General features: G+C 40.7%; 1 protein-coding gene across 1 annotated transcript in view; it reads left to right on the top strand.

Annotated features, from left to right (window-relative positions):
• Positions 1–267: 267 nt before the first annotated feature.
• The window catches only part of LOC148904246 (uncharacterized), a gene marked incomplete at its 3' end in the record, with an annotated part of 39,069 nt that continues 19,961 nt past the window's right edge, over positions 268–19,375 (top strand). The window contains exons 1-10 of the mRNA XM_089025530.1: positions 268–581; positions 1,794–2,690; positions 3,040–3,127; positions 3,695–3,726; positions 5,007–5,501; positions 5,711–5,756; positions 6,307–6,445; positions 7,032–7,076; positions 8,108–8,197; positions 9,292–9,404. Coding sequence (XP_088881656.1) covers positions 1,820–2,690; positions 3,040–3,127; positions 3,695–3,726; positions 5,007–5,501; positions 5,711–5,756; positions 6,307–6,445; positions 7,032–7,076; positions 8,108–8,197; positions 9,292–9,404 — 1,919 coding nt within the window. The remainder of the gene's footprint in view (positions 582–1,793; positions 2,691–3,039; positions 3,128–3,694; positions 3,727–5,006; positions 5,502–5,710; positions 5,757–6,306; positions 6,446–7,031; positions 7,077–8,107; positions 8,198–9,291; positions 9,405–19,375) is intronic.

Here is a 19,375-nt window from a genome sequence, read left to right as displayed (position 1 = left end):
AGGACAAGCGATGATAGTTCCCGCTGTGATTTCTTTTGTTTGGAGACATTTGACCAAAAAGTGCAGTTTCTACCCTGTTCGACGGCGCCTTTGATATTTTGGTCAGTTGGTAAAGTTTTGATGGACTCGTAATGCAGGTTTTGCCGGTTTAAGACACCAAATTCTATCAAACTTTGCCTAGTGCGACCCGCGAGATTCCCGCGGGTTGTGTTTTCCAGTCTTCCCCGTCCCAGCTGTCATGTGTGATTACCCATCTGACAGGTTTCTAACGATCGACGTGTTTCTGGCGGGCAACGAGCATTATTTGAAAATCAACTCAAAAAGACAGTAGGATTACCACCACGTTCAAGATCACTATAATGCTTCTCTAGCAATCCGCCCTTCCCTTCGCCATCCACCCAGTTTTCCACAGTTTCGAACATTTTTCAAGAAGTTTTTACTGGACTCGAACATCCCGGAAAGATCGCGTTCTCGAACTCGTCCCGAACTCGAACGAAGATTCTTTTGATCTAAAATTCATTAGATCCTATTGACTTCTTATTGGTAACGATTCTCTCGTCAAACGTCCTTCATAATTAAAGGTAAGTCCAAAAGCTAGATTGCATAGATTAGATATTATGATTCAATCTGGGCTTTTGTAAATTTCGCGGTCACTCGCTAATTCCAGATACACTATGGCAGTATATTGGACTTATTTCTTCCTTCAAAACTAATTTATTTTATCGATATTTACTAAAAATGAGCCTTAAACATGTGATTTAGTGCTGTTATGAAAGTTTAAGGTTTTCTTTTGGAAGTTTTTATGTAATTTCGTAGTGAAAATCCAGAATTTTACTATGTACTCATGAGTGAAAATATATACTGTAATGGGGTATCAAGTTTCAACAGTCTAAATTTGTTTTTGTTTTGAACAAAAACAAATTATTTCCCGATCTTGTACGAAATCAAAAAAGAGAAAGTTCAACTTACAAGTTTTCCCTTTGGCTGTAGATGAATTACGATCGAGTGGAAAACTTTGTATTTTTTGGACTGTCTTCCACACAAAGACGTCGTTTCCAAATGTCATAGTTAGTAGTTTACAATTGAAGAACAATGCCATTCTTGTTGAAAAGACTCTCAAAGTGTTTACAAAATTGAAGCTGACAAACCAGGGTGGAATTATTAACTATTTCAGTTTTTTCTTGTTTTCTAGACTTCCCAACATTAAATTTAAACAAGTATTAATTTTGATCAAACATCATTGTGTTGCCTCTACCTGGCCACATGTAACAATCATATCCTTATAAATAATTAAAAGAAAAATAAATATTTTTATTTTGTTCTACTACAATGTTTGTAAATTTTCTGTTCCCCTGCGGCATAACATTTATAACATGGGATAACAATGCAGTTTAGTGAAGCTGTTTCTATGACAATTTGTTTTTTTATTTTTTGAATCAGAAATGTATCAGTATAACTAGCTACTTTAATATAATAATGTCCAAGGGTGTTTCCTTTTTCAGTCAATAACTTAGACCAAAAGAGCTCTATCTTTATAGGGGAGGGGATCATGTGCAGGTGATGACTGCCAATTTTCAAAATTTGGGGTTTTCTCTGCTTGAAGCTTAAAGTAAATATTCTATTAATCAATTGCAACAAATTGCTTCAATATTAGTTTATACAGAATTTTTTTGAATTTTTATGCTTTTAAACTTAACTTTTCTAAAACAATTTCTTTGTTAAATTTGGTAAATGTAATATGGTAATTCTAGTCTTATATATATATACTGATTATGTTTTAAATTTATTTTCAGTATTTAAGAGTAAAGAGAAGATTATTATGGATGAAAATAATTTGAGTTCTGAATCAATCTGCAGTGATGACACAGAGTACTTACTAGGACAAAATGTTTCCATTAGAGAGATAGATGAGTTTGACTTAAAACCAAGCACCAAGTTTGAAAAAGCTGAAAAGATTTCTTCTTTAATGTATAATGAAAATAGACAATCTCCTAGGATAAGAAATGAGAACAGAAAAGGGCAGTATTTGATCGATTCATTTGATCAAAGAAAGGAAGAAAAGGGAAGAGCTCCAGCTAGTGAAAAGCTTCAGGAGTCGGATCTACATGGTTACCAGGAAAGAGGAAAGGCAAAATACTCAGCAAAACCTAATGGGAAAGAACCCTGCAAACAAAAATATCCTTCAACTCAAAAATTTATTTCTGATTCAAAATATCTTGCTATAGAAAAGAAAGGTAGTAATTTGGGGAAGCCATCTCAAGGAAGGACAAAAGTACAGTCTATTGCACAACAGGGAAAACCAAAACCATGTGTAGAAGAAGGAAAAAGAATCATTGGAGATGTAAAACAAAGGGAAGAACACAAAGATAAATCTAAAGATAGAATTTTTTATGATGATAAAAGAGTTGATTTGACTAGAGGAGGCCCTAAACTTGTCATATCAGAAGCACAACTAGAGCAGAGGAAAGGCTGGAGACATAAAAATTCTCCTGTTAACTTTGACAAATCATGGAACAGAGAAGTATATGAAGAAGAGGAACACTTTGATTCCCCAGAGCAAGCAGATGTTGGAAGCATTGCCTCTGAAGCAACTGAAGATTTGTTAAGGCAAGATGATGAACTGGATGGCTCTATTATTGAAAAACTGAAAGAATTGAACCTTGCTGTCAGCTTTGATGCTGATACTCAAGGTAACTTTCTCTCTTTTTTTTTTTTTTTTTGCAATAAATTAATCTAAGTTGATCGATTGTTGACTGGAGAACCAGGGGAAAAAATGATAAAAGAGGCAAGAAAGTATCAACAAACACCGGCTTTAAATTTACTTACCTAGCTATGACAGGGAAGGTCTGGGAATTGTGCATTGGTAAGAAGAAGTACAATCCACTGGAGGCCATGTAAGACATGAAGTGGAAATAAAAAAGGATTGAATAAGAAAAGAAGGGAAAGAAAAAGGAATATAGGAGTGTAATACGGTATGTGTACATGCATGTAGTGTCAATAATCAATGATTGATTTTTATTTTTATTTTTTATTATTCAGAACTAGATGATGACAAAGTAAAAGAAGGAGCACAGCTCTTATCAAAGCTGTTTGGGGGCAGTGTAGATAACTATTACAGCTCTTCAAGGTATTTTATAGTATGGAAATCACTAGAGGTAAAATGTCCTTTGGAATGCATATCTCAAGGCGGTAGATTTATGTACCAATGTGATGAGATGTTTGTGTACCACGTTCTGGAATGCAGGGAACTATTGGTGTGAGTGACCATAATGCTTGTGGCACTCATAGAAAGAAACACTGCTCTTGTCAGATGAACTTGGTGGATCTTGGTAATCTTGGAAATTATCCCAAGTTTGCATTATCCCAAGCTTATATTCGTTATAATTTCTGCTCATCCGGTTTCAAGTCCATTTTCTCTATATTCCCGTGGTAGACATAAATCTAATCACATGGTACATAAATCTTTTGCTGCAAGATGTAAATCATCCAACAGGCATTTTACTACTCTCAGACTAGTGATTTCCATAGTAAAATGATTGTTATCATGGTTTCATTACATTTCATTACATCCCGCTTATTGGTCAAAAGTAGTGCTGTTTTAAGGGGTCACAGTGCAGAATGACTTTATTGTATCTTGTGATCTGATCATCAAAGTTAATTATTAAATTATTAATTGGTTCTTTATTTTTTTCAGTCTGCATTCAGGATCTGCAAGTGGTCAAGAAAGTGAGAATTATTTTTAAGGCCTGTAATATTTTGCAATTTCCTCAGCTACTTGTCCTGCAATGCCATTGCAATACAAGTTGCTGGAGAATTGCATAGTGTAACAGAGGTTTTCTTACAATTGTTGTTGTTGCATGTAGCTTTGCATGAAGTAAAACTTAGTTCTACTTTTTGCAATGGAGTACAGCAACTGGCCACGCCATTACACCGTTTATCACGCCTCCAGCAACTATTCTCACAATTTTAAGGCATATTTCTCAAGAGTGCATGCATGCACACATTTTCAACTCATTCAAGATAGCAGTACAGTCTACAGAACTAAAAGTGACTATTCAAATGATTTTTAGTGAAATAGAAGGTGGAGATGAAGATGACCAAAATTGCTTATAATTAAGGGAGATAAAAAGGTTATTGGTGTTGGAAAATTGTCTGGTTCTTCTTCAGATACCAATACCATTGTATTGTATTGTATGTTTACCATGTTTGCTGCTACCTTGATTCTTGTGCCAAATATTATTATGAGTTACAAATTGTTGACAGTTGCTGACTGAGATGGTGAGCATTACACATAACCCTCACCAAGGCTGGCAACCAGCAATGCTACATTTTTAAGCATTGCGAGTTTCACATCAAATTTCACAGTGTAACAGGGCCTTAATTTAGAGAATATGTAAATATTATTTCACAGAAAATAGACCTTTCCCGAATTCGCTTGACTACTTGATGAATAGGAGAATCAAGTCCAGTCTTGAATGCAAACCATTGTTTCGTGGTCATCCATGCGAATTTGGGAAAGGTGTATTGCACAATACAGCAGTACTTTGGTGCAAGTTGTACAGTATGGGGTACTTGCTATTTGATCAAACCCTACCCCATCCCCTTTGCATCTGCTCTTATCCGTGATAAGTATACCTATGCAAAGTAGTACAACTAACCTGAATGGTCTATTGAACCCACCAGAATAGTGCACCTATGATACTTGCTTACTTTTAAAAGACCAAATTCATTGTGTTTTACCATCACAGACCACGTGTCATTCCCTTGAGAATGCGTTTTTTTAGTTGTCTTCTCGTGCTCAACCGTTAAACGAAAATATTAGTTAGAAGTTATACTCTTGGGAATGACATGTGGTCAGTAAGGGAAAGCATTGCACCATTATGAATTAGGTCTACACCTCTCTTATAAAATGTTTTGTGTATGTTTAATATTACATCATTTTCAATACTTTTTTTTCAATGTATGAATAACATTTAAATCTTTTTAAAAATATATCTTTATTTAAGCTTCAAGAGGCGAAAGCCAAATAGATGAAAAAAGAAACATCAGCAATGCTAGTAGTAAAGGAAGTGCTACTTCGTCTATGAACACTGGTAGCTTACAACAGACACCAGAAGAGATGAAGAAAAACCTCCCACGAAAAACGAAAGTCTCCTTTGCTACAGACGAAAGTACTTCGTTCGATAATTCCCCACATGTGATCAAGCGACGATCACCCATGAAAGCACACGAAGAGAATTACAGTCCAACATTAAAGCAAGAAGCGAGGTATGACGACAAGAGTGCTAGTTATGATGGGTTCGTAAGAGAGACTAGTGCTTTGAGAGCAGCAATGGATTATGATGATGACGATGATGATGGCGATGTTACCGATGAGAGATATAAACAGCAATCACCTTGCAGGTCTTCGGATTTTTACAGAGAAAATGAACCAAATCTGTTCAGTGGATGTCAAAGAGTGCAGCAGAAACAGCGCCTAGCTGATGTACACAAAAGAGAAGGTAAAGCAGTTTGCTATACGCCGAGCAATGTAATTCTTGTATTGAGAGGTTATTTGAAATTACGTGACCCAGACAACTAGATAAACTAGTTTGAGACTTCTGGGCTTTTGGTTCCCGTCAATTAAATTTCAAACAGACTGAGTTAGTATTTTTTGATTGACGAACACGGATACGGACGGGTTATGGAAAATTTTGTGTTTGTGTTTCAGACCAACCCGGTGGACAAGCTTATTCAACAGAAAAAGCTCCAAACGGGTAAGCAGTACTGTATCTTGAATTGCCGGGAGATGTCAAATTAATTCGAGTGAAAAGGAAAGGAAAGATAAACAAAGATAATATTCAATGGGCAATAAAAAGACGTGGAAAGAGAGTAAATGATAGGAGGGAAGGCAATAAAAGGGAACTAGAAAAAAATAAGACAACAAACTACGGCGTTTATTTAATTAATACGGATCGGGTGAAGCCAGTATTATTGAAATCAATGTACGTCACCGCGAATATTAATGAGGTGCCGAGTTTTAAAAGTGTCGCCCGCCTCTTCGTTTTCTTCGCGCCATTCCCCTTGGACACTGTCGCAATCGAAAGTGCGCTATTTGAATCCGAGTTTGCAGTGAAAAAAACAACAACTAGCGAGCGACACTTGGAGCAAGTCTAGTTGGTCGTTGATGTCTTTGCAAATCACTCGTATTTCGTAATACATAGTAAAGCATTGCGGTCAGAGTGCATGCTTCACCAACTTGAAAATCTACCACAGGTATCCCAATCTTTGAATGTGGCTTCTAAATATGAATATTTAAATATCAAGGTACAAAATTGAGCGATATTCTGAAAGTGGTCAGAGAAGACTGAACGAGGTGGAGGGCGAGCCACAATGGGATGGATTTTACACGTCAACTCCGCACAAAAATGCGCAGAGAGATGTGTCATCTGGAATCAGTAGCAAGGTAGGTGTATTCAGCTGTCAATGCTTGTTTTACAAATTTTGTTTTGCGCAGACGATGTAATATTTTCGAAATCCTTTCCCATTTCATTGTGGGCGCAAGAGGAAATTTAAGCATGTGTCATCTCTCGCAACAACAATTTCTCTCAATTTCCGCAATTAAAATCTTCAGACTTTTAATCGATACCTTGAAACAATTAGGGTTGGTGAAAGTCACAGCTAACTCAGTGATTGAACCTAAAGCAGCCTCAGCTTGGTCTGATCTATATCAGGGCATCGGTTTTGCGGAGGGAGAAAAAGTAGAGAACCCAAGAAAATCACTTAAATCAAGGGAGAAACCTAACAAACGCTAATCCCAAGTGATGCAAAGTCTACCGGGAGTCGAACCAAAGGCCCAGAGAAAAGGCTAGTGCCTTATCAAGGCAGCCGAATGGTTGTATACAAGGAAATGATATGGAGGTTGACATCGATATTGTTTGGGGCTTGAATTGGAGTGGGAAAAGTGGGAAATCCTCCTTCGCAAGGACCCTGCTAAACGCAACCGTCGGGTATTCCTCAAACAAGACCGATAACATGTTTTTTTTTCATAGGTTGACAGTTCTGATATCCAAAAAAAGTTGTACATGGAAAAGAAGGTAGTTTGAGCTACATCTTTCCAATTCTTTCCTTCTGCTTCATTTTCATATAATATTGCTTGCTCGTTTGTTTGGTTTCTTAAACTGTTATGTAGTGCTTTTCGCGCACGGAATCGTACAATTTGCCGTCGCATATGGAATGTCGTGGAAAAGCCTTGATTGACAGGCCGTAAACATCAACTTATAACATAACTAAGATATAACGCGCGCTCTGATTGGCTCTGTATCTATAAAGAAAAAATGTTTGGAGCACTTGTATGGAGAACGCTTGTGACGCCAAATTGGTGAAAATTCTGTGAAAAGTGCGAGCATTCTGATAAACCTAAAAAGACTACTAGCTGGTTTACCTTTCTGTACATTTTTAGGTAAAATATAACTATTGATTTTCTTTCCATAAAAAGCTCATAGCACATTTATTTTTTTTGAGCTCAAGTTTGGCTCACTATAATATTCGCCCTTTCATCGGCCAGCGTTTTTCTTGCTCAATCCTCCGTACAAGTCACCACAGCAGTCCAGCAAAATACCATGATTGTTACTGGAGTCCAAGTAAAGCTACTGATGCATTCTTTTGACTCTTTTTAAAAAAAAATATACGGTTCAAAATGTTCAGATTGTGATGAAGCCAAGCTCCAACAAAGATCACTATGACTTCTCGGTCACTGCTCTGTCACAGCTCCGCCTCGTGCAACTCTCACGCTACCATAATGCTCTCCCAACTACCCAGTGCACCATAAATAGATTTACGCACGCTAAGAATTGACTATTGCTTAAAAAGTACGCAAGGTTGCGTGCGCATCCAATCTTGATGGGCCACAAAACTGAAAAACGCAAATTAATCAAAATTCAGAAGCCAGTTTTATATTTAAAGAGAAAATAATCAATTTTATGAATTCTTATCAAAAAAAAGTTCATAGAAATGTATGATAATTCTCATAATATGCTCCTGTTCTGGAATCGTGAAAACGGTCTTTTCGGATCTCAAGCACAGGTAGCCCGTGTTTTAAATGCTAATTGCTTTGTTTTATTACCAGCTACATGAAACAGAGGATCAACTAAATAAAAGTTCCAAGACGTTACTTGAGATTCAAAATGAAGTCGATAAAGCCTTAGTAAGGAAGAAGGTTTGTAATATTATTAATTAAGCACCTGTAATAAAACGACCTTGGACCTCTGTTCATTATGTCACCTCTATCATACGACCATTCGTTCTATCGTGCGATCATCCTTCCTACTTTCACCTGTAGTAGTCGCCTCTATTATACGACCATTCGTTCTATCATGTGATCATCCTTCATACGTCCACCTGTAGTAGTCGCCTCTATTATACGACCATTCGTTCTATCATGTGATCATCCTTCATACGTCCACCTGTAGCAGTCACCTGTGTCATACGACCATTCGTTCTATTATGCGATCATCCTTCATACGTTCACCTGTAGTAGTCGCCTCTATTATACGACCATTCGTTCTATCATGTGATCCTCCTTCATACTTTCACCTGTAGTAGTCACCTCTATCATACGACCATTCGTTCTATCATGCGATCATCTTTCATACTTTCACCTGTAGTAGTCACCTCTATTATACGACCATTCGTTCTATCATTCAACAGACATCAGTTTTTATGTGTCTGTCCTCTAGCTTATTGACGATAAATTGCGTCATTAGTAGTATGCGGACACACTATCTTAACAATGTGATGATGCAATTTATCGTCAATAAGAGGAGAGACACCGAAAAAACTGATGTCAATTTGTTAAAGTCACCAAAATCTACAAAGTTGAGGACGCTGAGGATCATTGTAAACCCTATTTCATATTAAACAAGTAAAGCTTTTGATAAGAACTGAAGCTTGTGGATAAAGCAGGAGATAAAATTGTAACTGTAAAAGATCTCAAGTCTATCAATAGACATCTAGTATTTGAAATATGTTGAATTTATTTACTCATTGATCCTTGCTGGTCTCAGCTTTGTGGTTATTCAGGTGACAAACGTTTTTGAAATAACTATATGACCTTTCCTTGCACCAGACGACCACCCTTCGAACAAACTTACATAAAAAGTGGTCGCTTTGTTATACGACCATTTGCTCTACCAGAAGACTATACACCAGACTTAAATAGTGTAGTGATAGTGACTTAGTAGTATTTAAAAAACGAGTAGGAGTGTTTTATCAGGTATAAAACAACGAGGCGTAACTGATGGCTCGTTTCAGGTTGCTCTTGAAGAAGTACAAGTACTCGATGATAAGTTAAAAAGAACAAGAGCGGATATCAAAACCTCAGAAAACCTGGTCGAGCAGTACCGACAACAAGTAACGAAAACCAGGTATGAAGCGTGGTGTTATACTAGGCAATGTTCCTTAAAAATTGCCTGACTTGTTTTTGCTTGACAACACAAAGTGCTTTGTAGGTGAATCAACAGGGTATGATACAGTATAGGCAAAGTTTCATGCAGCTTGTGCCACATATTCGACCAATGGGCTGGACCTTACAGAGGGAGGGAGAAAATCCAGAATATGCCGAAAGAAATCGGTGTGGGAAACTGAAGGAGGGACAGGTCGCAAATAATGGCAGTGGTTTGCTACAGAGAAAAATTATTGTCTACGCTAAATTCAAAATATATATAATCTAATAGCTTCTCGAAGGTTCTAAGACTGAGGAAAGGCAAAATGTCTCACATCTCAAAGTTGTTATAAACTTACTGCAGAAAAATGGACTTCTTTTTATAGATTTCTTTAAAATAGGCAAATAAAACATTACCAATTTTTGCCAAAATACGTTCCATGAAAACAAACTCTTGAAGACTTGTGCGTGTTTATCAGCATTTATCTGCATTATTATTTATATCGCTTCATAAACTGTCTTTAATTATTCGAAAAGTCCGAAGTTTTCGAAATGGATCAAGCTCTTCAAAATTTTATAATTCTATTATTAAGAATAAGATTAAAGATATTCATGTGAAAATAAAGTACACTAGAATTAATGATAATCAAATTACGGTATATTAAAATTCCTGTTTTATCAAGCTAGTCTTAGGCCCTGGCTAAACGAACAAACTTATTTCCAGAAACACGTTTCCCTAAATGTTTCCTAAGGTGGTAAAACTGTCAGGAAACATCGGGAAACAATGTTTCCATGCGTCTTGGAAACATGAAATGTTTCTGCCGCACTGCAAAAACATTTTTTGCGTCTTGGAAGCAAAATTTGTTGCACGCAGCAATGTTTCGCATGTGGCTAAACTGGGAAACATCGAGGAAACTTGGGCGCGGTAAACATATTTCTGGAAACATGTTCCCTCGTTCAGCCAGGCCTTAAGGTGGCTCGACTATAGAGTTCTCTCAGCGCGCTGCCTTTCATCTTGAACCGCTAATTGGCGGACGCAAACAATTCATTGGGGAAACCTTTTTTGAAAAGATGGAACTTTCGAAAAAGCATGTTTTTACTGAAATCGGAATTAATATCAAGCCGAACATTTCAAAACATTTCAGTAATGTCGTGGAAAATAGTTCATTTACGACCTGTTTTGAGCTCGTAATTTTATCTAAATTTATCTGTTAATAAATCATTTTGTTAGAAACGACTTAATATTGAAATTTATACAAGAGCACCTAGTGCTTTTGATGCAAGTGAAGTATCTGATGCAAGTAAAGGAACTGAAGCAAGTGAAGTAACTTAAGCAGGTGAAGGAATAGCTATATCAAGCAAGGCAACGAATAGCGCTTAAACAGTGTCACGTAACACGGTTAACAATGCGTTTCTGTAATAACTATTTTAATGTCTTGGTCGTCTTGGTTGTTGTCACATTGCTGAGTTCGTGTAGTGTGCTTTCTGGATGCATTCTTTTGCTTGAAACGACACTTGTTCTCCGAGTCTGCCGGACAACCCTTCTCCAGCAACTGCACGGATATTTGAAGGAATTCTTTAGAAACTTTCCTATCTCTCTACGCAACTCTGAAATCGTCCCAGCATAAACCAGTGGATTAATACAGTGATTAATACCAATGATGGCTGTTACTATTGCTGCTATATCACTTTGTACATCTGCAGTCACTAAATGAAGCGATCGTACTATCAACCAGGGCATCCAGCTAACAAGAAATGCTGAAGTTAAGATCAAAGCAGAAAGGTTCATTTTACGTTCTAAGTCTAGTCTAGATTGGATCATGCTTCGCTGTAGCATGGCATTGTGAGCCTTGATTTTTCTCAACGCTAAACAGAAGGATGTGATCATATTTAAAAAGGTGCCGAGTACACAGAAGACGCTAATAATCCCAGATCCGATGTCGATGATAGAATTTCCTACGTTCCTAACGTCTGTATGGGATTGAAGGTACCATTGTTTACGACCGAATAGTAAGGCTGCTGTTCCCATTGATACGCTGACACTAACGCAAACCGTCCAAATGACGGGCAAAATGATATTCAGCTTTGGGACTGTTAGTACAGGATCGCTGAGTATATTGAACGCGTCTCTTCGACTCAGACACATCAGATTGATTATCAGACAGTTAAGAAGACTGATTGCTGAGCAGACCACAAAGTTTATATCACTTATTACGTGGAGTATTTTGCCCTGGACGTTGAAGACAAACTGGGCAAGAATTAAAGGCATGTCTAAAACACAGCCAAAGATGTCTGCAACACACAGATGTGTGATCAATAGATAAGTGATGGTCATGTTTTGCTTCAACTCTCGTCGAAGAACACTGATAACTACACCATTACCAAAGACGCCTGACAACACGATAAACCAGAGGAGAATCCCACAGGTTATTCTAGTGAGAGGTTGTAACGAGTAGTATAGGGAATGGGGGTTCTAGCGCAGTGACCACACGAGGATTTCCCGTTTAAAGTCACTAACCCGTGTTTGCGTAGCCCTCATTCCCTATGAGACCCCCAGGATTACCCGTGGGGGTAACAGCGCACTCGAAATATGTTACTTTACGCCAGGATTACCCGTGAGGGCAACAGCGCACTCGAAATATGTTACTTTACGCCAGGATTACCCGTATAGGGAATGGGGGTTCCAGCGCAATCTCAACACGGGGTAAGACCCGCGTCAAAAATCCACCTACGGACGACCCCCACTCCAAGTGTGGTTGAGGGCAACAGCGCACTTAAATATGTTAGTCTATATATGGAGTGCGAAGAATGTAAGAGAACTTTTAAGAAAGAAGCGGATTTGAAAAAGCATTTGAAAATGAAGACGAAGTGTATGAGCAGTTATGATTGTGGATGTGGTAAGAAGTTTGAGACTAAGGTTAAATTGTTTTGGCATTGTCAGGACTGTGAGTACGACTACGACGACCTAAAAAGTGCTTGGTATTAGGTATAAAATATTTCCTATTATATAGATGGAATCCCAAAGCAACTTCAGCACGGTGTCAATACCCGGTAACGGTGAGATTGACGTTAGACAGTTTTGGCGTCAGTCAGAAAGGAAGGTTAAAAGGACTCTCCGAAAAGGTATAGAAGAATTAGGAGCCCTGAAAGCGAGCATAATGGCAGAAGTAAGTTTGTCAAAAGACGAGGTAATGACGACAGCAATGTTGCGATCAAAGTCGTTAGTGATATTAGAATCCACGAATCTGGATAGGTCACTCAGTGAAGCCTTAGAAGCAATAATGGAGTCGCTGTCTAACTACACGAAAGAAGGATCGGGTTGGACAGTAGAGGAGGTTGAAGGAATAGAGATAAGTATAGCCAGGTACGTACCCATACGAGGGGGGAGTTACGTACCGCTACCAACGTGGGTAGAAAGGAAGAAGGCTATTGTAAACGTGAAGAATGAAGACAATCGATGCTTTATGTGGGCAATCAGGTCTGCACTGTATCCAGCAGAGAAGGATCCCTGTAGGACAAGTAAGTATCCCACAGATGATTTAGAGTGGGATGGTGTGGAATTTCCCATGCAGTTGATAGACATCCCCATATTTGAGGAAATAAACGATCTAGCAATTAACGTTTACGGAGTCAGAGAGCAGACGATAGTACCGTTAGTTCTGTCAAAAAGTAAAGGAGAGCGCGTACATTTATTCTACCACGGCGGACACTACTCATGGGTTAAACACATTAGCAGACTATTCTACAGACATACTAAGCACAAAGGCAAGAAATACTTCTGCGACTGTTGTTTGTTATCCTTTACCAGCGTTAAAGCCCTAAAGAAACACGATGAGATCTGCCGCGGAGTCGAAGAAGTGGCGCAACGGATCCAGATACCCACCAACAAAGAGCTTTCATACGCAGACCATCAAAAGCAGATGCAAGTGCCTTACGTGATATATGCAGACTTCGAAGCGTTGATAACTAAGGAAGAGCAGAAACGTGGTGCCACGAATAAGGTAGGATTACACGAGATCTGCTCCTTTGGTTACATAGTAGTCAGATCAGACGGTAAAGCAAACCCTCCTGTGATTTACCGAGGTAAGAACGCAGCTAATGAGTTTCTAGAAGCATTGCGAGAAGAGGAGGGGGAGATTAGAGAACAATTAAGACGTCCAAAGAAGATGGAATTTACCAAAGAGAACCAGGAGGCTTTTAACAAGGCAAAAAAATGCCACATTTGTCAACATACGCTTCTTCAGTTTGGAAGACGAGCCAAGAAAGCGTGGGATGAAGATGGAAAGTATCTAGGAGAAGCTCATTTTAAATGCGGGAAGTATGCTAAGAAAGGTGAGAAGCCGGGAAAGCCCTCCACGCACTGCATTCACTGCCACAAAGCATTTGTTGAGGATTTCTATGTGGATAAGGTTAGGGATCACTGCCACATCACGGGTAAATACAGAGGAGCGGCTCATTGGAAATGCAATATAAACTTCAAAGTAAATCCAGACATGGAGATTCCGGTGTTCTTTCACAACCTCCGCGGTTACGACTCCCATTTGCTACTACAAGGAACAGACGGCTCCGACGTCAAATGCATACCCAACAACAAAGAGCGCTACATGTCCGTAACTGTGGGTAAGCTAAAGTTCTTAGATTCGCAGCAGTTTATGGCGGACTCCTTAGCAAACCTCGTAAAGTATAACACCAACTTTCCCATTTCCAGTCAATATGGCGCGGAAAGGAAAGGAGTCTACCCATATGAATACATGGATTCCTGGGATCGATTCAAAGAGTCCCTACCACCCAAAGATCGCTTCTACAGCACCCTAAACGAGTCCGGTATAAAGGATGAGGAGTACCAGCATGCGTTAGACGTGTGGGAAAAGTACTCCTGTGAGAACATGGGGGACTACCACGACATCTACCTAAGGTCTGACGTAGTGCTGCTTGCAGATGTTTTCCAAAGCTTCAGAAAGATGGCTATAGAATATTACGGATTGGATCCCGCTAATTTCTACACGGCTCCTGGGCTCAGCTGGAGTGCTTTGTTAAAGAAGACAAATGCGCAGTTGGATCTCCTAACGGAGTACGACATGTATCGGTTTATGGAAGACGGTATTCGTGGCGGCGTATGCGGACCCAGCCGACGTTACGCCCGCGCAAACAACCCCTTAGTAGAGCACGACCCAGAGAAACCAACCACATACATTTACTACCTGGATGCGAATAACCTTTATGGTTGGGCAATGTCACAGTACCTACCTGTGAGAGACTTCGAATGGGATCCAGTGAAGCCGATAGACTTCTACATGCAGGTAGGAAAGGAGGAAGACAAGGGTTACGTCTTAGAAGTGGATCTGGAGTACCCAGAGCGCCTGCACGACGAACACAATGAGTTCCCCTTAGCACCAGAAGCGATAGAGATACCATTTAAGCAGCTAAGTCCGCTGCAAAAGCAAATGTGCCCTGGTTACAAACCGTACAGGAAACTAACTATGAACCTGATGGATAAGAAGAAGTATGTGGTACATTACCGCAACCTGCAGTTCTACGTGCGACACGGAATGCGCGTAGAGAAGATCCACAGAGTCCTAAAATTCACGCAGGAACCCTGGATGCGCCCCTACATTGACTTTAACACGCAAAAGCGTACCGCAGCGAAAAATGACTTCGAGAAAAACCTCTTCAAACTGATGAACAACAGCGTGTTCGGAAAGACAATGGAGAACATCCGCAAGCGCGTAAGCGTAAAAATAGTCAGCACCAAAGAGGAAGCAGAAGCATACGTGTCACAGCCAGGCTTCGTTAGATACGTAGAAATGCTGAACTTCTACGTGATTCACATGAAAAGGGTAAACCTCTTACTAAACAAGCCCGTTTACACAGGCTTTACGGTGCTGGATCTATCGAAGCTGCTTATGTATGAGTTCTACTACGATAAGCTTAAGCCAAAGTACGGAGACCGCTGTCGCCTCCTGTACACAGACACCGACTCCCTAATTCTAGAAGTGCAAACGGAAGACGTTTACAAAGACTGCCTCCCCGATATAGACGAGTACGACACCAGCGGTTACCCGAAGGAGCACTTCCTTTACTCTGCGAAGAATAAGAAGGTAATTGGGAAGATGAAAGACGAAATGTTAGGAAAACCCATAGTAGAGTACGTGGGTCTGAAACCAAAGATGTACAGCGTGCTAAAGTTAGACGGCGTAGAAAAGAAAGCTAAAGGCGTAAAAAAGTACGTGGTTAAGAAGGACATTACGCACGAGTCCTACCTCAACGTATTACGAACACGCAAGGAACAGCGGCATAAGATGAACAGCCTGCGCAGCTATGGTCATCAGATACATAACGTCACGCAGGAGAAGGTGTCACTGTCTGCATTTGACGGTAAGCGATGGATGTGTGATGACGGAGTGCATACGATAGCATTCGGACATCACACGATAAGCAGTTCTTCCATGACGAACCCACGTGTGGGGCCATCGTGAAGATAATACAAGATGGGCTGACCCTTCTTAGCTATTACGCTTCGGATCTGGTAAGTTTCCAAAGACCAATTAGGATCCGTAGCTCTTTTGGATCCTCCTTCTAATTCACCCGGTCCGTAGAGATATCGGACTGTGATATTACCTAATTTTTTTTCATGGGGGAAGACCGCCCTCGAACTTCTGACGTAGGACTTGTGTTCCACGTGTTTCTTTTTTATGGCATCCTTGGGTTTTATTCCCGTAGCCCTGGCCGCCTCGTTGTTCAAAGCCGCGACGACCTGGGGGAGCCTCTGAGTCCATTCCCTGTTGCGTTTGGAGGGATCTTCCAGCTCTTTCCAATACTGGTACCCAAAGAGACGCTCAGCCAGGGTCTTATTGAATCTTTCGACGATGCTCTGACCCCTGTGGTACTCTGCTTCGGCTCTTCTAATTTTAGTGTCGTGGTCTTTCAGGGTTTTGGTAACCACGCCCATGAACTCCGTTCCCGCATCCACTTGCAGCAGCTTAGGCCATTTCAAGACGCGCTTATAAATCCTACCTAGGGCTTCTGCGACTTCCCCAGAATCCTTGCTGGTTATGGGTTCGGCGTCCTTGTATCTGCTTGCGATATCAACTACGGTCAAAGCGTACCTATAGGTCTTTTTTCTCACCTTGTCGTGCGGTAAGAAAAGCAAATCCGCCTGATGAACTTCATTAGGGGTATTTACGGTAAAGCTGGGCCTGGGAATGTACTTAGGCACGGGAAGATAAACCTGCCAGATGGTTTGTTTTCTTAGCCAGTTCTTAGCCGTTTCTTCTGATACCCTGGCCGCGGTCGCGAGTTTCTTGATAGCTGACGCTCCTTTCCAATAGCCCTCAGGTCCATAGTAAATCCTTTTGAGTTTGTCCTCTACGCGGCCCATTATATGAATTCCAAAACGAGATTGATCTTACGTCCGTTGAAATCCACCGTCTTTCCGTCCACCTTAATGGTGATGTTTATGCTTTCTACCAAATTGGACAAGTCATAGCTCAAAGAAATGGGGGTGTATTCTACCAGGTCAAATGGATTACCTTTGGGCAGAAACTTGGACATAAGAGAAGACTTTTCTCCATTGTTGTAACTATGGACTAAATCGCAATAGACTTCGTAAGAGGATGCGACTTTCCATTTCACGGGTATGGCTGTGTCGGTAATTGTTTTGCCCGAGGCACATAATAAAGATCCCAATGGGTCAGACTTTCCAAAAGTCATTGAATAATTTGACATATTATGTTTGAGGGTCATTTCGTGCGGCAATCCTGTGGTGAGAGTATAACCGTGTTTTGCTAATTCCTTGGCCAGTGTGATTGGTGTGTAATGTCCATCGGGCAGCAATACGGCTTGATAGTTAGATCCTCCTGTATGCTCAGTGACTATGCCCCTAATCAGGTTATACCAAGAATTGTACAAAGAGCAACTAACCAACCGAACCCTTTCCGCGCGGATGGGGGGATTCAGATAAGTGGTAAAGTTATTCTTGTCGCTTTCCAAAAAGACGATCATATATTACAGGGGACAAGTCCCCTTCTAGAAGCAAGCTACGCTTGCTGACTTAGACTAAATACGCCAAAGCTACGCCTCCTGCCAGCCCTGCGACTCCTACGAAGACCAACTCACTATCTTTTTGTTTCTTAGAAGGCTGATAGTAATTCTTAAACTGAGGCTTTCTTAACCCCGTTAATGCCGCGGGGTGTGCCTGTGCATAAAGTTTAAAGGCGTAGTCTGTATTTTCGAAGTTCTTGTCTGCCTGCATTTTGTCTTGGTAGTTCTTGTCCAACCAATCCCTGTAAGCTTGTCTTTTTTCATTCCAAGCCGCCACGTCCCGCTGATATTTCTCCAGCGCTAAATCATGCCTTTTCCTCTCAGCGGCTAAATCTCCGCTGCGATCACCTCTAACTAATCTATCCAAATACTGACCACCATAATTAGCTCCAGTGAATGCTAAAGCTGCAACAATTCCACCTACGACCGCGCTAGCCATTATATATTAGAAAATCACAGAGATTTTCACGAGTTATGTCGTTGGCAGGTACTTTTCCTTCCGTAGGTAATCCTTTACCATGATAGCCCCGCCTACGGCAGCGGTCATCTTGGCAAAGTTAGCGAAGCTCTTGCTTGGGTCTTCAGTAAAGTCTTCTTTGAGCACTTTCTTACCTACCCAACCAATACCCGCAACGATGGAAGTAATAATAGCTGCTTCTTCAACAGTTTTCAATAACGCGGTTGACATTATATTACAGAGCGAGAAGGAAAATCTAGGTCGCCACGGCACGTGGTGATAAATCTACTCCATTTCAGGGATCTTACTTTTTCTAACAGCCGGTTCCACAGGTGCGTGCACGGGCGCGTGATATGTTGGTGGTTCTACCTTTTTCGTAGCCCGCCATTGTAAGTAAAGGCTGCCTGCTGCTATAGCAACTCCTAACGCGCCGATGACGTACCTAGGATTAATAAAGGATTCCTCTTCTCTTTCCTCCACCTTTTCTTCTTTTTTGGCTTTGTTCTTTTTATTCATCTCCGCGAGCTTCTTACCGGCAGCGACTCTGCCTGGAGATTTAGCCTTGGTAATCTTGGTATCTTCTACGGGAGCCTTTTCTGGTTGTTCTTCGGTGCCACTCATCTTATATTAAGGGACTTGAAGGACTTGACAAGTAACTTGGTTACGACTTGAGAACGACTTAATAATGACCTGACTAAGTACTTACGAATGATTTGACTAAGTACTTACGGTGACTTGACTAAGTACTTACGAATGACCTGACTAAGTACTTAAGGACGACTTGACTAGGTACTTGAGGCGACTTGATCAGGTACCTCAGCAAGTGCCGCCTGGAAGACCTTTTCGACTTCTCTATCCTTCTTGAAGTCCTTCCAAGATGTTCCGAAGGAACCTAGTACCTCCTTCAAGTCGACATGCTGAGCTACGTGAAGTGCCGCAGAGGCGACTGCCATTAACTTACCGCACTTCAAAGACACCCAGCCGCAGGTTATCTTAAGTTCTTGGGCGATGACATAGTCCTCGCTTATGTCCTTCCGCAGTTGCTCCACGTCGTCTATGGGCAGCGCAAGTCCAAGCAATTTAGTCGCAAGTCGGATAGCGGAGTCTGCTACGGCGTCCGTGGTCTTACTTGCAAGGGCAGCCTCGTACCTCTTATGGAACTTCTTGACTTCCTCTTCTGGCAACTTATTAACCTGCTCATGGGTAAGTTCCTTGCCTATCATTTCTTTGCACTTCCCCGAAGACACAAGGATGTTGAGTTGTTCCTTGAGGTTACTTTCATCTAACTGCGCGGGGACTTCATCTAAGAGCTGCTCAATGTCCATATACATTAGGAATCATAGATTCCAACCGTGTAGGGAAACCTCAAAGAGAAGATCATCTTGGAATGTTGGTGCGTTTTTAGGTGCCGCATGTATTCGTGTAACTGTTCCTTGGATATCTCACCGCCGTAGTCG

Source organism: Actinia tenebrosa, unplaced genomic scaffold (genome assembly GCF_029948245.1).
Source record: "Actinia tenebrosa isolate PJP-AT-01 unplaced genomic scaffold, QUT_ActTen_1.0 utg5005__unscaffolded, whole genome shotgun sequence".
Lineage (NCBI taxonomy): Eukaryota > Metazoa > Cnidaria > Anthozoa > Actiniaria > Actiniidae > Actinia > Actinia tenebrosa.
Note: the sequence above shows the minus strand (reverse complement) of the source record. Positions and strands in the feature narration are given on the sequence as shown.